This window comes from Athene cunicularia (genome assembly GCF_003259725.1).
Source record: "Athene cunicularia isolate RWA chromosome 4 unlocalized genomic scaffold, athCun1 chr4_part1, whole genome shotgun sequence".
In the NCBI taxonomy this organism is placed as follows: domain Eukaryota; kingdom Metazoa; phylum Chordata; class Aves; order Strigiformes; family Strigidae; genus Athene; species Athene cunicularia.
The window spans coordinates 38,223,406-38,242,297 of NW_020799098.1; the positions used below are offsets into that span (position 1 = coordinate 38,223,406).

Genomic DNA, 18,892 nt, shown 5'->3' on the forward strand with positions numbered 1-18,892 from the left:
GGGGGCGGTGCCCTCCCGTTTCCGCCTGTCGCAACATGGCGGCGCGGCCTGGAGCCGTGGGCCCGCTTGTTTCCTGGGCGGTCCTCTGCCGCCCCCCGCCTGTGCTCCTGCTGGGTAGCCCTTAGTTTTGCGCCACGATACCTTTTGGTACCCGCGCCCTCTCAGGCCCTGTTTTGCTGATTAAGGATACTAATTAAATTCGGACACCAGAGTAAAAAGAGCAGGTGTAGTTTACTGGTGATAACCAAATCATGTAACAGTAATACAGAAGACATGCAGTAAGAAAAGGCAGGATAGAGCACCTAAAGCAACAAACAGGAAAATACAGGGTAGTGCATCAAATCATTAATACATGAGGGAGAGAATAGTGATTAAGAAAGATCCATCACCACTTGCATACATTCCCATGACCCAGCCCCGCAGTGGCTGGGCAGCCCCGGTTACAGCGAGGGTTTGCAAGGGGGAAATCCTACGCGGTGCCTCCACCTGTAGGTGAGGCTGCCAAAGTCCCTGTGAGCGGGTCCAGCCTTATATACCCAAAAATCAGCAAGCCAGAATAGCTGGCACCTTTGTTTTGAGGGGAAAAATTCTGGTTTCATTCTCCTGTTGGATTCCACCCAAAGCCTGGCCAGGGCTCAGGGGGTGTAGACCAAGGGAGTTTCTAACAAGGTCAAATACGTGGGTTCTCAGCCCTGAACAAGGCTGAACAAGGGAAGTTGGATACATTCTCTCAGCATTTCATCCTGATTATATTCTAGGCCACATCTTTCACTAGCGCGTTACTTTGCTAATGATTACAGACTAAGTTAGCAGCTTTGGTTTGGGGCCTGTTCAGGCTTCGGTATCTCAATGCTTTAGCACTTTTTACATCAGCATAAGCGGGTTGTTATAACTTAGTACAATACCTATTAGCACAATGGTTTTCAGTTGTAAACTATACAGGATTCATCTATAGGTCAACTCTGGGTTGGGCTGGTTGCTCAGGCCTTAACACTTCAGGCCTCTCTCACATTTGTGAGTTTGGAGAAAGAAGAGGGTTGTGCCCTTTGGTTGTGGCATATCAAATGTGACTGACTTTCATAAAAGAGCCTGTACAGTATTTCTGCATCGGTCTGGTTTATAGAAGAAAAAATATCTGAAGGCAAGACGTGCCTGCTTAGTTCTGTCCTGTTCAGCTGTGGGTTGTTTATTTTCCTTCTGTGAGCAGGTGCAACAGCAGGTGTCTATCTCCTGCGTGGCTATGGGAAGGTCCCCAGTGCTGCTCACAGCTGTGGCCCCTGAGAGCAGCACATGGTAGAGGCACATCTGTAAGTGGGCCCTAGTGGAGGGTTTTGTGGGGTTGCTATTCGCTACTCTTGCCATTAATACTAGCGATATATATTCTTGCCTTAGTTCCTTCATAACTTTGGGGGGAAAAAAGGGATGTTATGTGTTGGAGCATTTTTTATTAATTAATTGTTTGCCACCTGCTATATTTCTAAGGCATTTGTTCTTAAGACTGAAGTTAGTATATGTAGCTCTGTTGGATTTTTACATTTATATAATAAAACGTAAATAACTTTTGAGGTGAAGGCTTGTTTTTTCACTTGATGTCTATATCTTCCTTTCATTGGCATTGTGTCTTGCTATTCATAACCTTGTTTCCTATGGGATGTTCCTATTCATTTCTGCTTTGTTACATACATACACAGTATGTAAATATCTTGTCTAGAAACCTTATTTAGTAGCATAGCATGTCACTGGAATCCTTTTTCTTTACCAGACCGCTCAGTGGTACTGCACCATGCTCAGGATGACGCTGTCTTTCACCTTACTCTTCCAAGTTCATTGAAATTTTGCTACAAATTGATGCTAAAAAAGCTTAGCTTATGTAGTGAGGTGGTTTTCAACTCCTCTTCCTAGGTCCCTACTTGGCACCAGTTCCTGCTCCCAGGACTTGCAACATTATGAGTCTGAGAACTAGGCGGGGAAAGAGAGCCTATACACTGGTGTTTTGAGTTTTTTCCATGTTCCACTATATTAAGTACACCAGGCCTGAATAACACAGATTTTTCAGTGCAGACAACAGGTGTCAGCAGTGGTTCAGTTATATTTAACTTCTTCCCAGCACTTAAGATCCCAATGCTGTAAACACAGGAGCTCAGATACAGTGGTCTAAAAAGGTGGAAGGCCTCGCGGTGACTGAAGGGACGGGGAGAAGAAGGTGTGGACTGTCAGGACGTTTTGAAATTCATAAGTTCTGTAATGATGGTGCTGTTTCTTCTCCCCTGTAACGGAGAGTCAGGTCTGTGATTCAGAGAAGAAAAATCTTTGCAAATAAATGTTGGGAATGGAAGAGGCAAAAGATCATACTAATGCTATGTGTTTCCACCCAGCTTGAGTATCTGCAGCACATCTATGTTTAGCACTATTATTAAATGCAGGATGTGAAGGATGTGGAGATATTCCTTGCAGCTGGGAAGCTCTGTTCCACTATGCTGTTGGTTTCCATGTCTGTGCATTTGCCATAATGAGATCCATCACCGGCCCAAAGAGGGTAAGTTCATTGCAATGTTCTGATGATAAACTCTGCCAGTTTGCATTTGGTAATTCTTGACATTCCTGACATTTCAGAAGAGTTTCAGAAACACAGAGAGTTTCTTTTATAAAGGTTTTTGTTGACTTGTTATTTTATGTTTTGATTTTCTATTCAAAACATTAATTGTTGTGAGGTAAAGGGTTTTGATTTATGGTTTATGGAACATAGTGTTACTGAAACCTTGGATAACTGTTACTGAAAAGTGGGTACTTTTCAGAAAAATATCTGAAGACTTAGAAACAAAAAGGAAGCTTTAACTGCAAACTGGGGAACCTAAACTTTTGAGAAGTTGTTAAATCTTTGCTGTAATCAACAAGATAGTTCCAAATGTGAATGCTATTATTTTCTTACATATGCAAACAAAAGGCTCATTTGCCTTTGCTCTTGCTTTTAGTTCTTACAGTTGGTACTCAGTTTTTCATTAGATATTAAACAACTCTGCTGATGGTGAAAACTTAAATAGCTAAGGCAGAACCTATAGGAGTAAAATAGTGAAATTTCCAAAGCAGCAGTCAAGTACCCGAAGAAGACTGAAATCAAAAAGTTTAGCCAAATTCATGTTAGTGTGTATTTTAAGACAAATTAATAAATATGCCCGTTGCTCATGTAGTTTTGGATTTCTTTTAGTAGAACGCTTAAATAAATATCACTTAAAAGCACAGTGTGCAGGGAAAGACAGATGGTGTAGTTTATTCAAGGACTAATCCATTACTGTTTCAGAACAAATAAATCTTCTGTAGATTTTTGATGACTGAAAATCTTGAAAAATTAAAAGAGGAGAAAAATTTTGAAATTGAGATGGCAGTTGTGAATGAAGAATGGAAGAGGATTATACGCAATAGATGTTTCCTGGTAAATTCCAAGTTGTTCTGTGAAAAATATAAAATCTATTCTTTTAGTAAAGAATAATGGCATAATATTAATGTCACAAGTCACTGTCAGGTAAATATATTGTGTTAGTCTGAATTGATCAAATACTATAATTATGAAAACAGATTTATAGAATCTTGGGGAGGCAGAAATGTTTGGGAGACCATTTGTAAGACGCAGTGGTGTAAGGTATTCAGTGTGCCTGAGCAGACTACTTGGGCCCACACCAATGGAGCACCTAAGGTATGGCAGTGCTCGGGCTGGTTCTTACTTCAAGAAATTTCAATTGTTCAACTGAACAAAATGCAGAGATGGGATTTGGAGCAGGTCTGAAACGTAGAATTCTCCGTTCTTCTGTCCTTCCCCAAAATTATCCAACTTCAGAATTGTGCTCTAACGCACTCTTTGATCTGTTAATTGTGTTCTTTTTTTATAGTGTCATCACTTCAGCAGGATTGATCCCAGTTGACAGCTGGTGATTAGAGTAGTCTTCTGAGAGAAAGTAGCTTGCTTTCTTTGGTTGATATGTTTCTACTCTGATGTTCAGGTTAGTAAGTGATTCCTTTAATCATCTTTAAACAAAATGGCAAGTGTTGACATTGACCATCAGCAGAGATCTATGAGTTCTTTGTTTTTCTGCTGAAATCAGATTGGTTCTAACATGGTACCCATAGGTAGGAGCTTCAAGGAGGCTGACAGTTTGGGGTGTATGGTTTGTGACTTCCAAGTGGAGGGGAGGTGTTAACTGTAGCCCACATAGTAGCAACTTTAGCCTTCTCAGAGCTTAAATTTCTAAGTGAAATACTAAAACAGTGAAAGTTTAGGTGCTTGTGGCATCTTTGGCACCTAGCTACTTAGCTGAGGACTGCATAGATAACTTTTTTTGGTCTAGGGCCATGTCTGTACTTAGTATATTTTACCATAAGTGTCTAAAACCTTTATTTAATTTGTCTTTTATTAATCATTGATATGTTAACTCTTTAAGAGACAATAACAACACACAGCCTCTCAGGCTGCTCTGAGAGTGGCATCATGCAGATGAAGATTAATAATAAATTAAGGATTAAGAATAAATGTGGCCATGAACACCTTGGGGAATTTTTGTCTCTATTGCAACAGCCCCCTTTCAGCTAGCACCTCTTCTGGGTCGACCATTTACAACTGCTGTGGAAAGGCTGTGGCTAAGAGTAGCCTTTCCAGTCTGCATTGAAGGGTTTTTGTTTCTAACCTTCTCACCTCTGTTTTTTTGCTTTGGATCTAGAAAGAATGGAGAATAAGAAAATAAGCAAACAGAAATTTTCATTTGCCTCTGTATTCTTATTGCTAGTCCTTCAGCAAGAAATCTCAGGAAATTTTTAAGTTTCTGATTTCAGAATGAACTTGATATTTTATAACACTGTCTCATTTAACATTGTAAGAATGCTGTGTTGGAGACAGAATCAAATATTCTTGGCTCCAAAAGCAACTCTTAAGTATGTTTTGGAGCCCAATGCAGTTCATTTTTGGTTCCTGGCAGGTTTGCTATTGCCCATTCCATGGCATATGAAGCCATGTTAGGTAAAGTCCTCTCATACATCAGTGCTTCATCTGAAGCTTTCACACTTCATTGTGCTTTGCATTCTGTGGCAAGAAGCCTGTGTGCTGCTGATCCACCTCACTTTGGTTTTACCTCATTTCCTAAGTCAGTTATAAGTTCTTCATCACAAAGTATTTTTATGTCTCTTGTTAAAGCACCAAGCAGAGACTGTCATGCCTCGGCTTGCGGAAAAGAATGTTTTGCAAGCTCTGTCATGATGATATCACTTAACTGATAACCAATTTTAGTGGATGGAAAAAACCTTTCTGATATGAACACTAGCCATGAGAGTCAGTGTGTAGTGACATATGCTTGCAGAATAATCTTTTAACTTTCATCCCTACCAAGTCATGAAACTGACTTTGTAATTTCCTTTTATTAATACCATTCACAGGCACCAAAATACACTTTACACAGAAAGGAGACAAATGAAGTCCCTTTTACTTAGTCTAGAAGAAAACCTGACAAAAGTAATAAGAAAGGAGATATAAAGTTAAAAGAAACAGATTATTTCACTGGTTTTAAAAAAAGTTTGTAATGAAGAAAAAAATCAGTTAAACAAAGAAAAATTAACAAGCTGTAATATAGAATATAATTAACAATTCTGAAGGGAATTCAAACTGGTGGCAGAAAACATTAAGAACTCAGAGGTACTGTTTCAAGCAAACTTTTCACTTTGGAATTATTGACAATTGTCTAATCTTGATGACATAATTTAAAGGTCTTACACATAAATAAATAAATAAATAATTACTACGGATCTAAAATAGTTTCATAAGTCCAGGTAGTATTATTTCAAACAGATGAAGAGGTCTGTCTAGGTTTCAAAGTGGCAGAGAGTTATTAGATTATATTTAGGTTATATTTAGATTAATAGGGAGGTTGCACTGCCTGCTAGAGATATGAGAAATAGCAAAGTTAGTTCTGTTAAGCTAGTTCAAACACCAAAAGCATAGTAGCTGAAATACCACAAACCTAAGGAAGAGGGTGAGTTAGTTGCTGAAGAAGGAATCCGTGAAGTTCTATAGGCGAGTGGTTGGTGATTAAAACATTGGTTTGGACCCAAGAAAGGAACTTTACAAAGGGAAAGAGATGCAAAATGAGATTTCAAAGTTTCACTGATGCAGCCATATCAGTACACTGAGTCATCAAAAATTACAGCTAAATATCCTTATTAAGAGGCAGTTTGTATGTGCATTTTGACATTACTCTCCCCTCATAGTCTGCTACTACTTTTTAACAGGAGGTTCCTATCTCTGTAGCAGAATAGGTGGTAGGGAGCATGAGTGGCTTTTTCAGTGTAAAGTCCAGCAGGTTTAAACTCATCAACAGTTTAAATTGACAGATCTTGAACTGAAGTGGCTGAATACCGATACACATTCCTTCCTGTTGATTTCCTGGAGGAGAAAAAGAGGGGCAGGGACCTTTAGCTGAGTAATGGATTCAGCAGCTGGAGGTGGTAACTTTTTAAATTCCTGGAGGACAAGATTTGCTAGAGTCTGTCTGTCAGCAGGCTGTGTGTGTGTCTGCTGACACATTTTTGGTTTATAGAAATGTCTCAAGGACACACAGAACTTATTTTTGAATCTTCTATAATACTCTTAATAAGTGGGTTGTGTTAGGAATCCGAAGAGAACAGCAATGAATACAGTAGGACAAATTTACTATGCTTATTAGGAGAACTCAGATTGAGTTTACTTGTAAGCAGATCAGTTATACCTGTTTCCCTCTGTATAGAACTTTATTGTCAGTGATTAGATGGACTGGTTAAGCAGATCAAGCACGCTCATATGATAATGTTGCTGATAGCAGAGATTGTTTGATATTAGACCTGAAGTGGAATCTATCACTATTATGAGAAGCAGCTGTCTAGTGGGTGTCTAACAAAGTGATACAGCTTTAATATTTCTTTGTATTCTTTCAAAGATCTGAGAAAGTTAGAAAACTGGAATTTTGTAATTGCTACCTTTTGTAATTGAAAGGTTGCATCATTCGTGTACCAGAACAACTTGATTTGTACAGAACCTAAACTGTATCAGAGCACTGATTTTAATAGTGGAGAATAAAAAAAGTACTACCATATCCACCCAAAGGCGTGAATTTAGACTTTCTGGAGCAATTTGAGAAGTGATGGAAATAATGTGCAACACCAACATACAGAGAGAAACTACATATGTACAAAACTTGCATAAGGTAAATTTTTGTGCATTAAAGCTTTATAAACGATCTGGTGTGTTTCATAGTTTTATGAGAGAACAGGAATGGTATCTAAATACATAGCTGTTCAGTAGAATGAGTGTCAAAAGTCAGAGCATGACTACTAAGCGGAGGAGAGTGACATGTTTTATGACACTGATTTTCCCTGTTACTGTCACTGCATTGCATTTTGAAAGAGTCTTTTGGATAAATTCTTCAGTTGGGTTGTCAGGAGACTAGCTTGAATTATGAGAACTGCAGAAATCTGGATGAAAAATAACTTTGGGTATCATAACTTCACATGGCATTGTGTATATTCTGAATAGACAGGAATACTTCAGGAGGAAAAGCTGTGAAGAGATGTAGGTCTTTATTTGTTTTACAGTGTTGTGTTTATTTCAGTTGGCAACACAACTGTCAAATATTTGTGCTGAGAAAATGGCTTTGTCATGTGGTCAAGTAAGTCTATAGAATTTTCAAGGATAGCAACAGGGTGCAGTGAAAAGCAGTTCAGATCTGAACCAAATGTGGTCTTTTCTGGACCAAAGTTTGTATTCTCTCACTTTTCTACTTTTCACTCCCCCAAAACAGTAGCACAAAGTCTGTACTTTGGCCACCTTTTCATATTTGACAAAGAAAGAGTAGTGTCTGTGTTATGCTAATGGGTTTAAATTCCTGTTTGGAAAATGACTCAGCAGCTGTTTGATGTCTTCCAGTCACTCCAATTTCTGAATTTCTTGTAGCTATATATAGGGTTTATTTGTTTTTCTATGACTAAGCATAGATGCATAATACCCTTACCTTATGAAAGATATTCCTGAAAATGTTTAATATTTTTTTAAGGTTGTTTTTATGGTATGTCTGTCTTTTTTGTCTTACCTCCAATGTTAAGGTAGCATTTTGCATAGCAACATATATGAGCAAATGCATTTTAAAATAGTAGCTCTGTGTCTGGATTTATTCAGTTCAAATGCTTTGAATAGGAGATAATAGAAAAATTACTTAACATCAAGGAGGAAACAGTGTGAACAGCATTCAGTAACTTTAGATGAGTCAGATAAAATTTTAAGTATTGAGGATTAGCATCCCATACACCTACTAAAATACAAGTCAGCAAGTCACTAAGCAGGTCATTTTTCATGCTGAATTGTTGCCTTTTCAGTAGTTCAGGCTTCTCAGCATTTTTGAGTCCTTCATCAAGTATTGTATGCTTACATCAGAAACTTGGTACAAAAACTGATTTTATTTTAAACTCTTTCTGTTTTGAGGTCATTGTTTTAGAAGTTTCTCCTCATGGGTTGTCTATAATGTATACAACAATGTATTCTTCAAAGCACCTAAGAGTTCCCATTCCTCTGCCTGGCATCCTATTTCATTAAATTATCTTCTGTTATATTTGTTATTAGCCAGAAGTTTCTAAACCAGAATGACTATCTTAACTCTTTGTGTATTTTTAGCCAAATTGCTTGTATATGGGGAAAGACATGCCGGTGAAGGTCATACAAATAATTCCCTATAGTGTATTCTATATCTCGTCTTTAAAAAAAACATTTGCACTTTCAGACATTTAGATGCATCTCCAAAATACTAAAGCAAACTATTAAGACTAACTGTAACAGAATTTGTGTAATGAGTGCTCTTCTACAGCCTATAATAAGTATATTACTTTAAAAGATTCAATTAGAAGTAAATATATTTTCCAGAACTAAAGACACAGTATATGCTTGCTGTAAAGAAATCATATTTCTAAGTGTTTTACAGTCTTTAATATTAAAAAATGCCTTCAAAGACTAAATATTATCTCAGTTGTGTTATTTTTCTTGTGTATCTTGCCTTACTGAACATTAAGCACACCAGTCTTCTAAAGCATTGAGGAAAAATTGCCAGAATAAAATAATTAATGTGGTTATGTAATTAATCATAGAAGATAGAGCATGCTTTTTTTTCTGAGAGTTCCTCGCTTAGGGTGTGGGTAAATTGCACGAGATGTCACCATCAGTTTGAACTAGCATAAACAGGAGCCACTGCTGAATACTGTCTGCACTTGGCCACTACACAGTAGGGCATTAAAGAACAGGCTACTTCGGGCACTGAGTTTGAAATTAACCACTTTCATAGCTGTTATAAATGGCAATATTGTTATCTTGTATATACTTGCTATGTTCTTTAGAAATGATACCTCACCAAGCTACATTAAAGGGGAATTTAAGACCATAAATTCAAGCATTTTAAGTTTTTTAAATTGTTTTTTAAATTACAGTAGTTAATTGCCAGAAATGGGGAAAATACACGAGAGAAATTATGACATTGTTCTTGTTTTATTTGCTGGGAATATACTAGTATGTCAAGCTAGGGGGATCCTTGTCTGTCACAGTATTACTATGCTCTTAAAACAAACCAAAAAGTTTAATACAGTTTATCTGCAGTGTAGCTTGGTGCCATTTACCTGTATGCTATGATGAAACCTTAAATGTTGTAATAATTTTACATGCTATCCCTTTTGTAGCCATTAAGTGAATGAACATTCAATATTTCATTTTATTTCGTTTTGTTATTCAAATTTTGCATTGAAAGAAAAATGATTTGATACCTAGTTAGTTTCAGTACTGTTTTCACCAGAATATCTGAGTGTTTCGTTAGCAGCAATGAAGTCATCTTCAGAATGCTTATCTTGAGTGGTCCTTTTAAACCCATTTTACAAGTGAGGAAATGAGGCAGAGAAATATCATTCCCAAAAGTCAAACTGCACAGGAAATGCGAATGTCCAGATGAAGCCACTGCTCAAGCACTTTGATATTTTTATTACATTGTATATTTGTTACATATTGTTGATGCATTTCTATTTGGAAGCTCTCAGTATCCTGCACTGGTTCAAGACCAGACTCCAATCTCTTCATGTTCCTATGCAATAGAAAACTTGGAACACTTGTCAGTTTTTTATGCTCTTTCATGGCATCACATTGACTGTCTGATCCTTTATTTATTATGCTTCTACTTACTGATTTCTATTACAACATCTGTAGCTTTAGCTTTCTGTTACTGGTTCTCCCAGTCTGCATGGGCTTGCTCTCTGCTATTTTATGTTCAAGTTTCAGTATTCACAGTATTGATCCTTCCAAAAAGCTGTCTGAGCAGCAACATCTGAACAGTTGTTCTGTTTTCATGACTGGGTGCCTGGTAGCATCAATTTGCCAACAAGCTGTAATGGCAATTTCGGCAAAGGTTTAGTAGCCTTAGATTAGGATAAAATTGGTTATTCTGTGCAGTTAGGCTGGCACATATGAGTTATAGAGCTTTGAAAAAGAAGAAATATTATTGGAAGAGTAATTTTGCCAGCTTCTTATGAGCCTGTGTGACCTGAAATTCTCAAAACTCATAATTTCTTTCATTTGCGTGTAGTTTATAGCTAAGGAATGACATTTTTGAGAGGTCAGAAGACAAACTTTGATACAGAAATTACCCTCCTGCTGAATGTTTATGTTGTTTCTAAAAGCAGAAGTTTTGCAGATCGAGGATCTTTGAAAGATCACTTATAAAATATTACATGCATCCACAGCCTCATTTTTGAAAAAGTTTTTTTTATTTTTGTTGACCCTTTACAGAAAAGTTCAACCTGAAGGAGACAACCTAACAACTGAGAAATTTATTTTTGGTGATTTATCTACTGCAGTTATAAGAAGCAGAAAACACTATTATAAGGGGAAGATTAACTCAGCGCTGCTGTTAACTCCAGCTGTTATTTATAGTAATTGCTATTTAGATTTTCGCCTCCTCAAAGAAAGACTATTTTGTTAATTAACAAAACATGGGAGAAGTTCAGATGAGAAAGCACAACTTCTATATGGCAATATGGAGTCAGGGAAAAAAAGGCTCAGGTAAAACAGTATAAAGAATAAAAATGGTTTCCATGAGGTAATTATGATTCTTCCTTATTCTGGTAAATTTGCAAAACAGGTACATAAGATGGCTGGGGAGTTCTATGGACTGACTGAGTTAAGCTTAATAATGCTAGCAGAAATACGGAAGAAGTAAGAAATTCCAATACTGGATGTGTTACTAAGGAAAATATCATTTCTATTAATGATTGAAACGGAAATTGGCAGTGGTGGCTCAGAACATAATGCCTATTTATCCTTATGGAAAACATGACACCTCAATTCAGTGTCAGATAACAATGTGCCAAATATAAAAAGGGATTTTGATTTGGCATTTTAAGTACTCACTCCTGCTTCTAACTATGGTATGAGGAGAGCAGTTCCTATTCTGGCTGGATGAGAAAATGTCTATAAATGAAATTTAGGAGAAAATGTGTACATTTTTAACAGAATAATATAGTTTACAGTGTAAACTGCTTTTAAATTGCCTTTTCTAGTTACTGTTTTGACTTTTATGTGGATTATTTTTTTTTCAAAGAAAAAGGCTGAATGTTTCTCTCAAGATAAGCATAATTCAGTTCCTGTTTGCTAAGAATCTTGATATTTATTTTCAAGCACATTTCCTTTTATAACTGTATTTTCTTAATTGATATAGGTTTATTTGAATGTAGTTTCCAGAAAACATTATAGTTTCTTACTCTAATAAATTACTTCTGGAGCCAGATGATAAGACGTTCTTTCTTTTGTATCATATTTGAATATAGTTTCCAGAAAACATAATAGTTTCTTACTCTAATAAATTACTTGTTCTAGAACCAGATGATAAGAAGTTCTTTATTTTGTATCATATCCTTAATGTCTGCTATGCTGTTCATTGAAGTCAGGGGGATCTGTGGATGCAGTGACATTTGGATCATACCTTCTGTTCCTGATGGACAGTTGCCAACATTCTAAAATGTTTTTTTCTCACCATCAGACAAGAAAATCCAGGGTAGAATAGAAAGGGTGCTTCAGTTTAAGATTACTATGGGTAGAATATTTTAAACTGTAATTCAAGACACTATTTTATTTAAAAGGAAATATGAAAGTTTAGAACAGGACCCTTTCTTATGCTGCCATGATTCATTATTTTGGGGTTAAAGCTTACTTAGGAATCTAGTTCTGTCCTTCAGCTCCTCCATTTGTATCATGTTGTGACACCATTATTCACTCAGCAATTACTCACACTAATGGAACAACTTGTGCATATCTGCTCATAACTGTAATAACTTTATGGTATATGAGCAATTAATTCTTTTAAAGTGGAAGGTATTTAGATTCCCCTCTCTAAAACTGGCCAAGAAGTAAAGCCTGTCATGTCATAGGTTTAAAATAATACAGTGAAGCACAATGAAATATGTATCATAAGCATTAGAAATTTTCCATGTTGTATGTTTACCATTGCATTTATTTATTTATAATTACATTTTAATTAATTTAATTTTAGATACACCAAGGTCTTATTTATTAAAATATGTAAGAGTTTGATTCTTATAATCTACTCTGAAAACTGTTTTTTGTATAATGCTATAAGCAACATATGCTAGATATTTTCAATCAGCCTGAACAAGATAATAAAAGACTATCAATGCTGGTTTATATTAAATCCCTGTTTCTTTATTAATCTGTATTTCAAGTGTTTACTGATGTGGTTCTAATTTTGTAAGAAAAAAAGTCTAACATAAAATGAAGTAGCACAGAGAGCAACTGTACTTAAGAAGAAGGAGAACTTATTTTAACAAAAACTGATTACATGTTAAACTGGTTCAGTACATGAAATTACTGTTAACAATAATACTTAGGACAATATATTTTAAAAAATGTATTAATAGGGTAAATAAATTAAATGGAAGTGCAGAATTTGGAATGAAACAGGCCTTCTAAGTGGAACAAGTACAATCCAGGGTCTTGGAACCTCTGTCTGTTATGTTCTGTCCCACTTGAATATCACCAGGCTAGCAGGAGTGGTAGTGAACTCAATACTATGTACAGTATAAATAATCGTCATATTTTGAGCAGCAAGCATCATGACCAGCTGATATTTTCTTTCCTCAGGACCAGTTGTTCCCAAGAGTGCGTGGCTGAAGCCATATGATCTTATCAACACATTTGAGAGCCCTACCCAAACACTGACAGAGATTTTGCTGCAGCAATGACTGTCATAGAAGAAAGTCGCCCTTTTGCCCAGCAGCTATCCAATGTCTACTTTACTATACTTTCACTTTTTTGTTTTAAACTTTTTGTGAAGATCAGCCTTGCTATACTTAGTCATTTCTACATTGTGAAAGGAAACCGTAAGGAAGCAGCAAGGATAGCTGCTGAATTTTACGGAGTTCCTCAAGGACAAGGTATATTTGTACTTACTACCTTATCCCTAGTGTTTGGGGGTTTTGTTGCTATTGGGTTTTTTCCAGGCAATTACTTCTCTGCTAGCCTCATTTATATTCAATTTGTCAAATGATATGTGTGAGTGGGGTTTTTTTTGTTTTGGGTTTTTTTTTTTTTTTTGTTAATGTTAAGTTCAGAATAAAACTGGAGTATTACAGCCAGTGTCCTGTTAGGAGAGAGGCAATGCTTAAGATGGCTATATTTAAGATTGCTGAATATTTCCCAGTCTAAAACTATATTCCCAGTTGCTTCTAAGGTTCCACAGTTTACCTATATGTGGTTGAACATTTCCACGCTTGGCATGTGATTATTTTGCAACGCTTTAGTGAAACTAGTCCAGATATTTCTGAGAATTATTTCTTGATTAAGTTAAAATTTTCTTACAATAATTTATTTGAGAAGATACAGTCCTTCTGTACTAGTGTCTTGGCACATATCAGGAAGCTTACTTACTGTTTGTCAGGGTGAACTTTTGGGCATCTGTGTGGAAACCTGTCAAATTTTACATGGTTGAAAGCTCTTGTGAAAGTTGCTTTTTATGTTTGCTCAAGCAGAACTTTGGTAGAGGTGGGCACTACTGTTTCCCCAAGCTCATCTATGGTGAGCTAGTACCATTTTCATTCAATTCTTTTTATGGGTCACAGAACACAGAAAACTCCTTGAGAAGATGCACCAGGTGTTTGCTCTACTTGGGATCCCTGCTGCCTTGCTTCTCTTTATTGTTGTTCCTTGTATTCTGGGATGACATCAAGTTGGAGTTAGGCAATGGAACAGGAAGAATTTTCTTGCCTCTTCTTACACCTTCACCACTCATCCCTAGCGACTGTGAACAAAAAGAAATAGCCTGAGTTAAAGGCAAAGGGAGAAACTGTAGAAATGAGCCAGAAATGGTTTCAAACCTAAAGATCTTTTCAGTCTTCAGTGTTGGCACAAAAGCTAGACATCTTGTGTGTATGTGTTTAAATTTGCAAACCAGAGACACTTACTTTCTAAAGCAGGAACTGTCTTGCTTGACAGAAGATTTACTTGAGGTGAATTTATATCATGTATTCTCTGCATGATTTAAAGACCTGAAACCCAGGGGTTTTACATCTGAGTATGTTAGTGACATAATTTGAACTTTTACACGTGTTTGTGTGTGAGCATATGTACAAATACATATATATGTGGGGGTGTGGGTGTGTACTATGTATTCACTACAGTAGGATGGGAAGGACTGTCTATCCCACTGGCAGAAATACTTAAAGGGAATGTGGTAGCCCTCGCTTGAAATCAATAATTTTATGTCAGAAACCGCTGGCTAGCTCTGAGGTGGCTCATTTTGGGAAGAGTAACACAGAATCTCAGTAAAGAATGAAAAAGATTGGGGAAAAAATAAAGGGAAAGGAATAACATCTATCAGGTTGGAAAGTCAAATAGTCTCTACAGTGTTACCTGTTGCTGAATCCAGGAGACTTTAGTGTGGTCATTTGTCAAATATCTAAACTATTATATCTAAATAAATGTATATTCAGCATTCTAGTAGCTAGCCCATGCAAAAGATGAAAATCTATCACTCTTGCAGGTTACTGTTTTGCTCAAGTAGCAGGGATCTATTTTGATTTATAGGCTCAAACAGATGATAGAGTTTCTTTATTTTCACAACTTGACACCAGTGTGTCTTAATTTTTCATTGTCCAACACGCAGTGTTTGGGTCTGGATTTGTAACAGTCCTAAGCACAGGTTCAGCTAATGTTACATAATCTGCAAATTCAGCCGTTTGTTGTGATTAACAGGACCAATCCTTGCTCTTTGGGATGCAAATAAGACTCCTCAAAATTACTATTTTATCTTATCTTTCCTATACCTTTGTTCTATGTTTGTAGAAGGGGGCATGTTACTGTCTCAACTCACACTGTGTTGTGGGATTTGGTTATTTATGTTTATGAAATACAGTAGAATACCTCAGTAAAGTTTATACAATACCATGTAACAAAATACCCTCTTCAAAGTAATATCTGGAAGATGTACAATAAGTGTGAAGCTACAGCTTGAAACGGTAAATGATAAGATTAAATATTGAATATCATCTTAATTAGTGATCCTGTTCTGTGTTTTTTCTTAAGTGACAGAGAAACCTGAGCAGAAAGAAAAACAACCCAAACAAAAACAAAACCAAAACCCCAGAAAATTAGCCTTTTGTTGCTTAATTGAAGTTTATAGTATTTCAGGAAGTCATTCAAATTAGAGGAAATGTTAGTTTTCATTTTCTAGTTTCAACCTAATTACAAAGTCTTAAAATTTTGTTAGTGTTGGTATTTTCGGTTTGTTTGTAATAGTACAAAAATTAATTTTTGCTATTATAATGGCTTGGCTAGGATAGGGTGCCATAACTCTGAAGAAGAAAAGAGCCTTTGGAAATAATGTGCTACTAGGCATAGGTATTATTTCATGTTTACTGAATTGAGTTCTTGAGTTAAAATAAGACTTTCTTTTATGAAGCCTCTCTAATTTAGGGTATTTTAGGTACTGAGCAGTAGTTCTTGATGGAACTCCTTTTATCAAACTGAGGGTGTACAGGCCAGTACAAGGTTTGAGGCCCAGGCATCACACATTCCATGGCTGATTTCCTTTGTTTTGTGGCGTGTTCTTGGTTGAATACAAGGAGCCAGCTTTACCTGTGTGATCTGCCTACCATGGTCTTCTTGCTACATATTAGTAGTGAAACAGGTCACATTCCTTAATATTTCAAGAATATTTTCTCTCCAGTTTGGATAGTCACCAATCTACTGTTAAATCTGCCCTTTGGATGTCATATGTATGTGAACAGCTGGATAGGAATAGGGTCCCAATAATTAGTTAGAAGTTATATTGTGTATGTGGCATTAAAATATAAGAACTAGATCAGTGTTCAGCATCGGCTAAGACCGGAAAATTGTATATGAAAGCTCTTCTAATTATGTCAGATTAATTTTTTTATGGAGATGAAGTCTGAGTAAAACTTTTGTGTACAGCTGAAAGACACCTTCGAAGGTAGTTTGGATGCTCTAGGATCAAATACATGTGGGTTGTCTGGCAAATGTTTGGCTAACCTGTTTTTAAAATGCTTAGTGATTTCTGCAGCAACCTTATGCAACCAATTACAGTTTTTACTATTCTCATGACTAGAATGCTTCCCACTTCCCCCAAGACCTACCTAAGTCTTTATTTCTGCAAACTAAATACATAAAATATGACTATCAGTTTTTCTCCATGCATGAAAAGTAATCAATTTAAAGACTATTACAATGCATCTTTCTACCTCTACCTTTTTTGTCTTTTCTAGAATGAATTAAAAAGGATTTAACTTAGTCTGTCCTCCTAAGTCTTGTTTTCTAGGCCTGGAATTACCATAGTTGCTGTTTTTTGGACTTCTGCCGGTTCACATACAGTTCATAAACAACTTTATTGATGTCTAATTCCCCATGTTAAACAGAGTGCTCCAGCTGAGTCTTGGAACTGTTAGCTGTATAAAAGCAGAACAGTTATGTCACGTGCCATATATATGATACTGTATATAATGCCTCCTGGAATGATGCTTTTTCTTTTCCTTTTTTTACCCCCTAACAGGAACGTATTAACAATATACAGTCTGTAGCCTATAAATCCCTTGTTAAAACAGAGCCACTGTAATATGCATTTGCTTTTTCCTCTCTAAGTATAATACCTTGTACCGGCCTTCAGCTAGCTTCATGTGCTTGATATCAGACAATTTCTCCATTTTACTCATCTGGTTTGAATTGTTTCCCTCTGAGCAGTTGCAGCGCCAGCAGTTTAGTGTAATCTACTGATTTAAAAAAAATAAATACAATATTCTATCACAGTATTAAACTGAATAGCACCAAATGGTGGACAGAACTCTGCAGTCTTTTACATTTGTTTAAAGACCCATGTCTTAATAAACTATCAGAATTGAATTCTTATTTCAGTGAAGTTAGTGGTGTTACTACCATAAAAGAATTAAATGAGAAAGGGATCCACTGTGTTATAAAGGTCCCATTTACTGGATTATTTTTAACTTTGGCGCTAATTTTGTAAACTCTTCTTCATATACACGTACTTGCCCCATTGAATCAGGGACTGCAGCTGTGTTATAAATAGGTTATGGTGCCTAGGTTTTCTTTTTTTATTGTGTTGAACAGGTATTTATACATTATGCTAGCAAAGTCAACATTTTATTAATTTAATTCTTTATGGAAAAAGTCAGAGCATGTATACGTTTATTCCATTTTAAAATTCTGTGCCCTACAAACTGACCTACAAAAATTAACTTACTTGCAAATTAACTTTAGGTATAATTAGCTCCTTAGCAGGCTATCTGCAGTGACAGTGATCTGCACAGTAAGATTTCTTTTCTTACTGTATATTCAGACCTGTGAAGAGTTAATAACTCATACTTTTGTACAGCTGTTCCTGGATAGAAACCAAAGGATCAAAAGCAACATTTCAACTCTTCCTACTATACCAGCTAGCTGGTCATATCATGAAAGTGCTCTGTATATACAAGCACTGAGCTGGAGCTTCAGCTGAGCTTTATAATAAAATTCAGTAGCTTTAGGATAAGATAGTAACAGTGTGGTATGAAGTGATTTCAAAATGTAAGTTTTTATCACATCTTAAGAGTTAATTCATTGTCAGGTGTTTTGGGTCTGTAAGATACAAACTCTACTGACAAATGCTGGTAAGAGCTTGGTTTGTATGGAAGAGTCCATACTTTGACAATACAGATAACTTTATAGAAGGAGGTATAGTTCCCATTCATAAACTTCTTATAAGGCAAAAGAGTCTATTTTATCAAAATTAAACCTGATAGTAACTCTCAGAATGCTTTTAGCTGCAAGCAGAAGGTGATATAGAGGAACTTTCTTATGAAAGAATAATTTTCCAGAAGTTAATACAGCATAAATGACAAACAACTACTCAGGTACTTATAGAGATACCTGGGATCTGATGCATAACCTAAATAGTTCTGACAACATAAAATGCTTTTTCTGTAATACCCTCTTTTTTAATTATCTCAACTCTGCAAAAATTTTCATAGAATATCACTTTATGTATAACAATACTATTCTAAAGTAGTATTTGAAAGTTATTTGAAAGCAGAATTTGTATTTGTAGTATTTGAGTATAGCCCCTTAAAATATATTACACTGTTTTTGCAGAACTGGAGAGGTGAATTATTCCCTGATTTCTTCTAAGTTTAAAAAAAATAAAGACTACACTTGAATGAACATAGCAAGTTCTAAGCTACTTGCCTTTGCTCTATCTGCCTTGGCCAGGCATGGTAGGAATGCTCAGTACACTAGTTACTCCTTGTTACCCTAAATGAAGACATCCATGCGATTGTGGTA

At 36.2% G+C, this 18,892-nt stretch overlaps 1 protein-coding gene across 1 annotated transcript in view; it reads left to right on the top strand.

Moving 5' to 3' along the window:
* The first annotated feature begins 1,839 nt into the window (after nucleotides 1-1,839).
* ASB5 (ankyrin repeat and SOCS box containing 5) overlaps nucleotides 1,840-18,892 on the top strand; it is a 39,392-nt gene continuing 22,339 nt past the window's right edge. Inside the window, exons 1-3 of the mRNA XM_026847005.1 lie at nucleotides 1,840-2,536; nucleotides 3,299-3,430; nucleotides 13,190-13,482. Of these exons, the coding sequence (XP_026702806.1) occupies nucleotides 13,287-13,482 (196 nt within the window). The 5' untranslated portion in view covers nucleotides 1,840-2,536; nucleotides 3,299-3,430; nucleotides 13,190-13,286. The remainder of the gene's footprint in view (nucleotides 2,537-3,298; nucleotides 3,431-13,189; nucleotides 13,483-18,892) is intronic.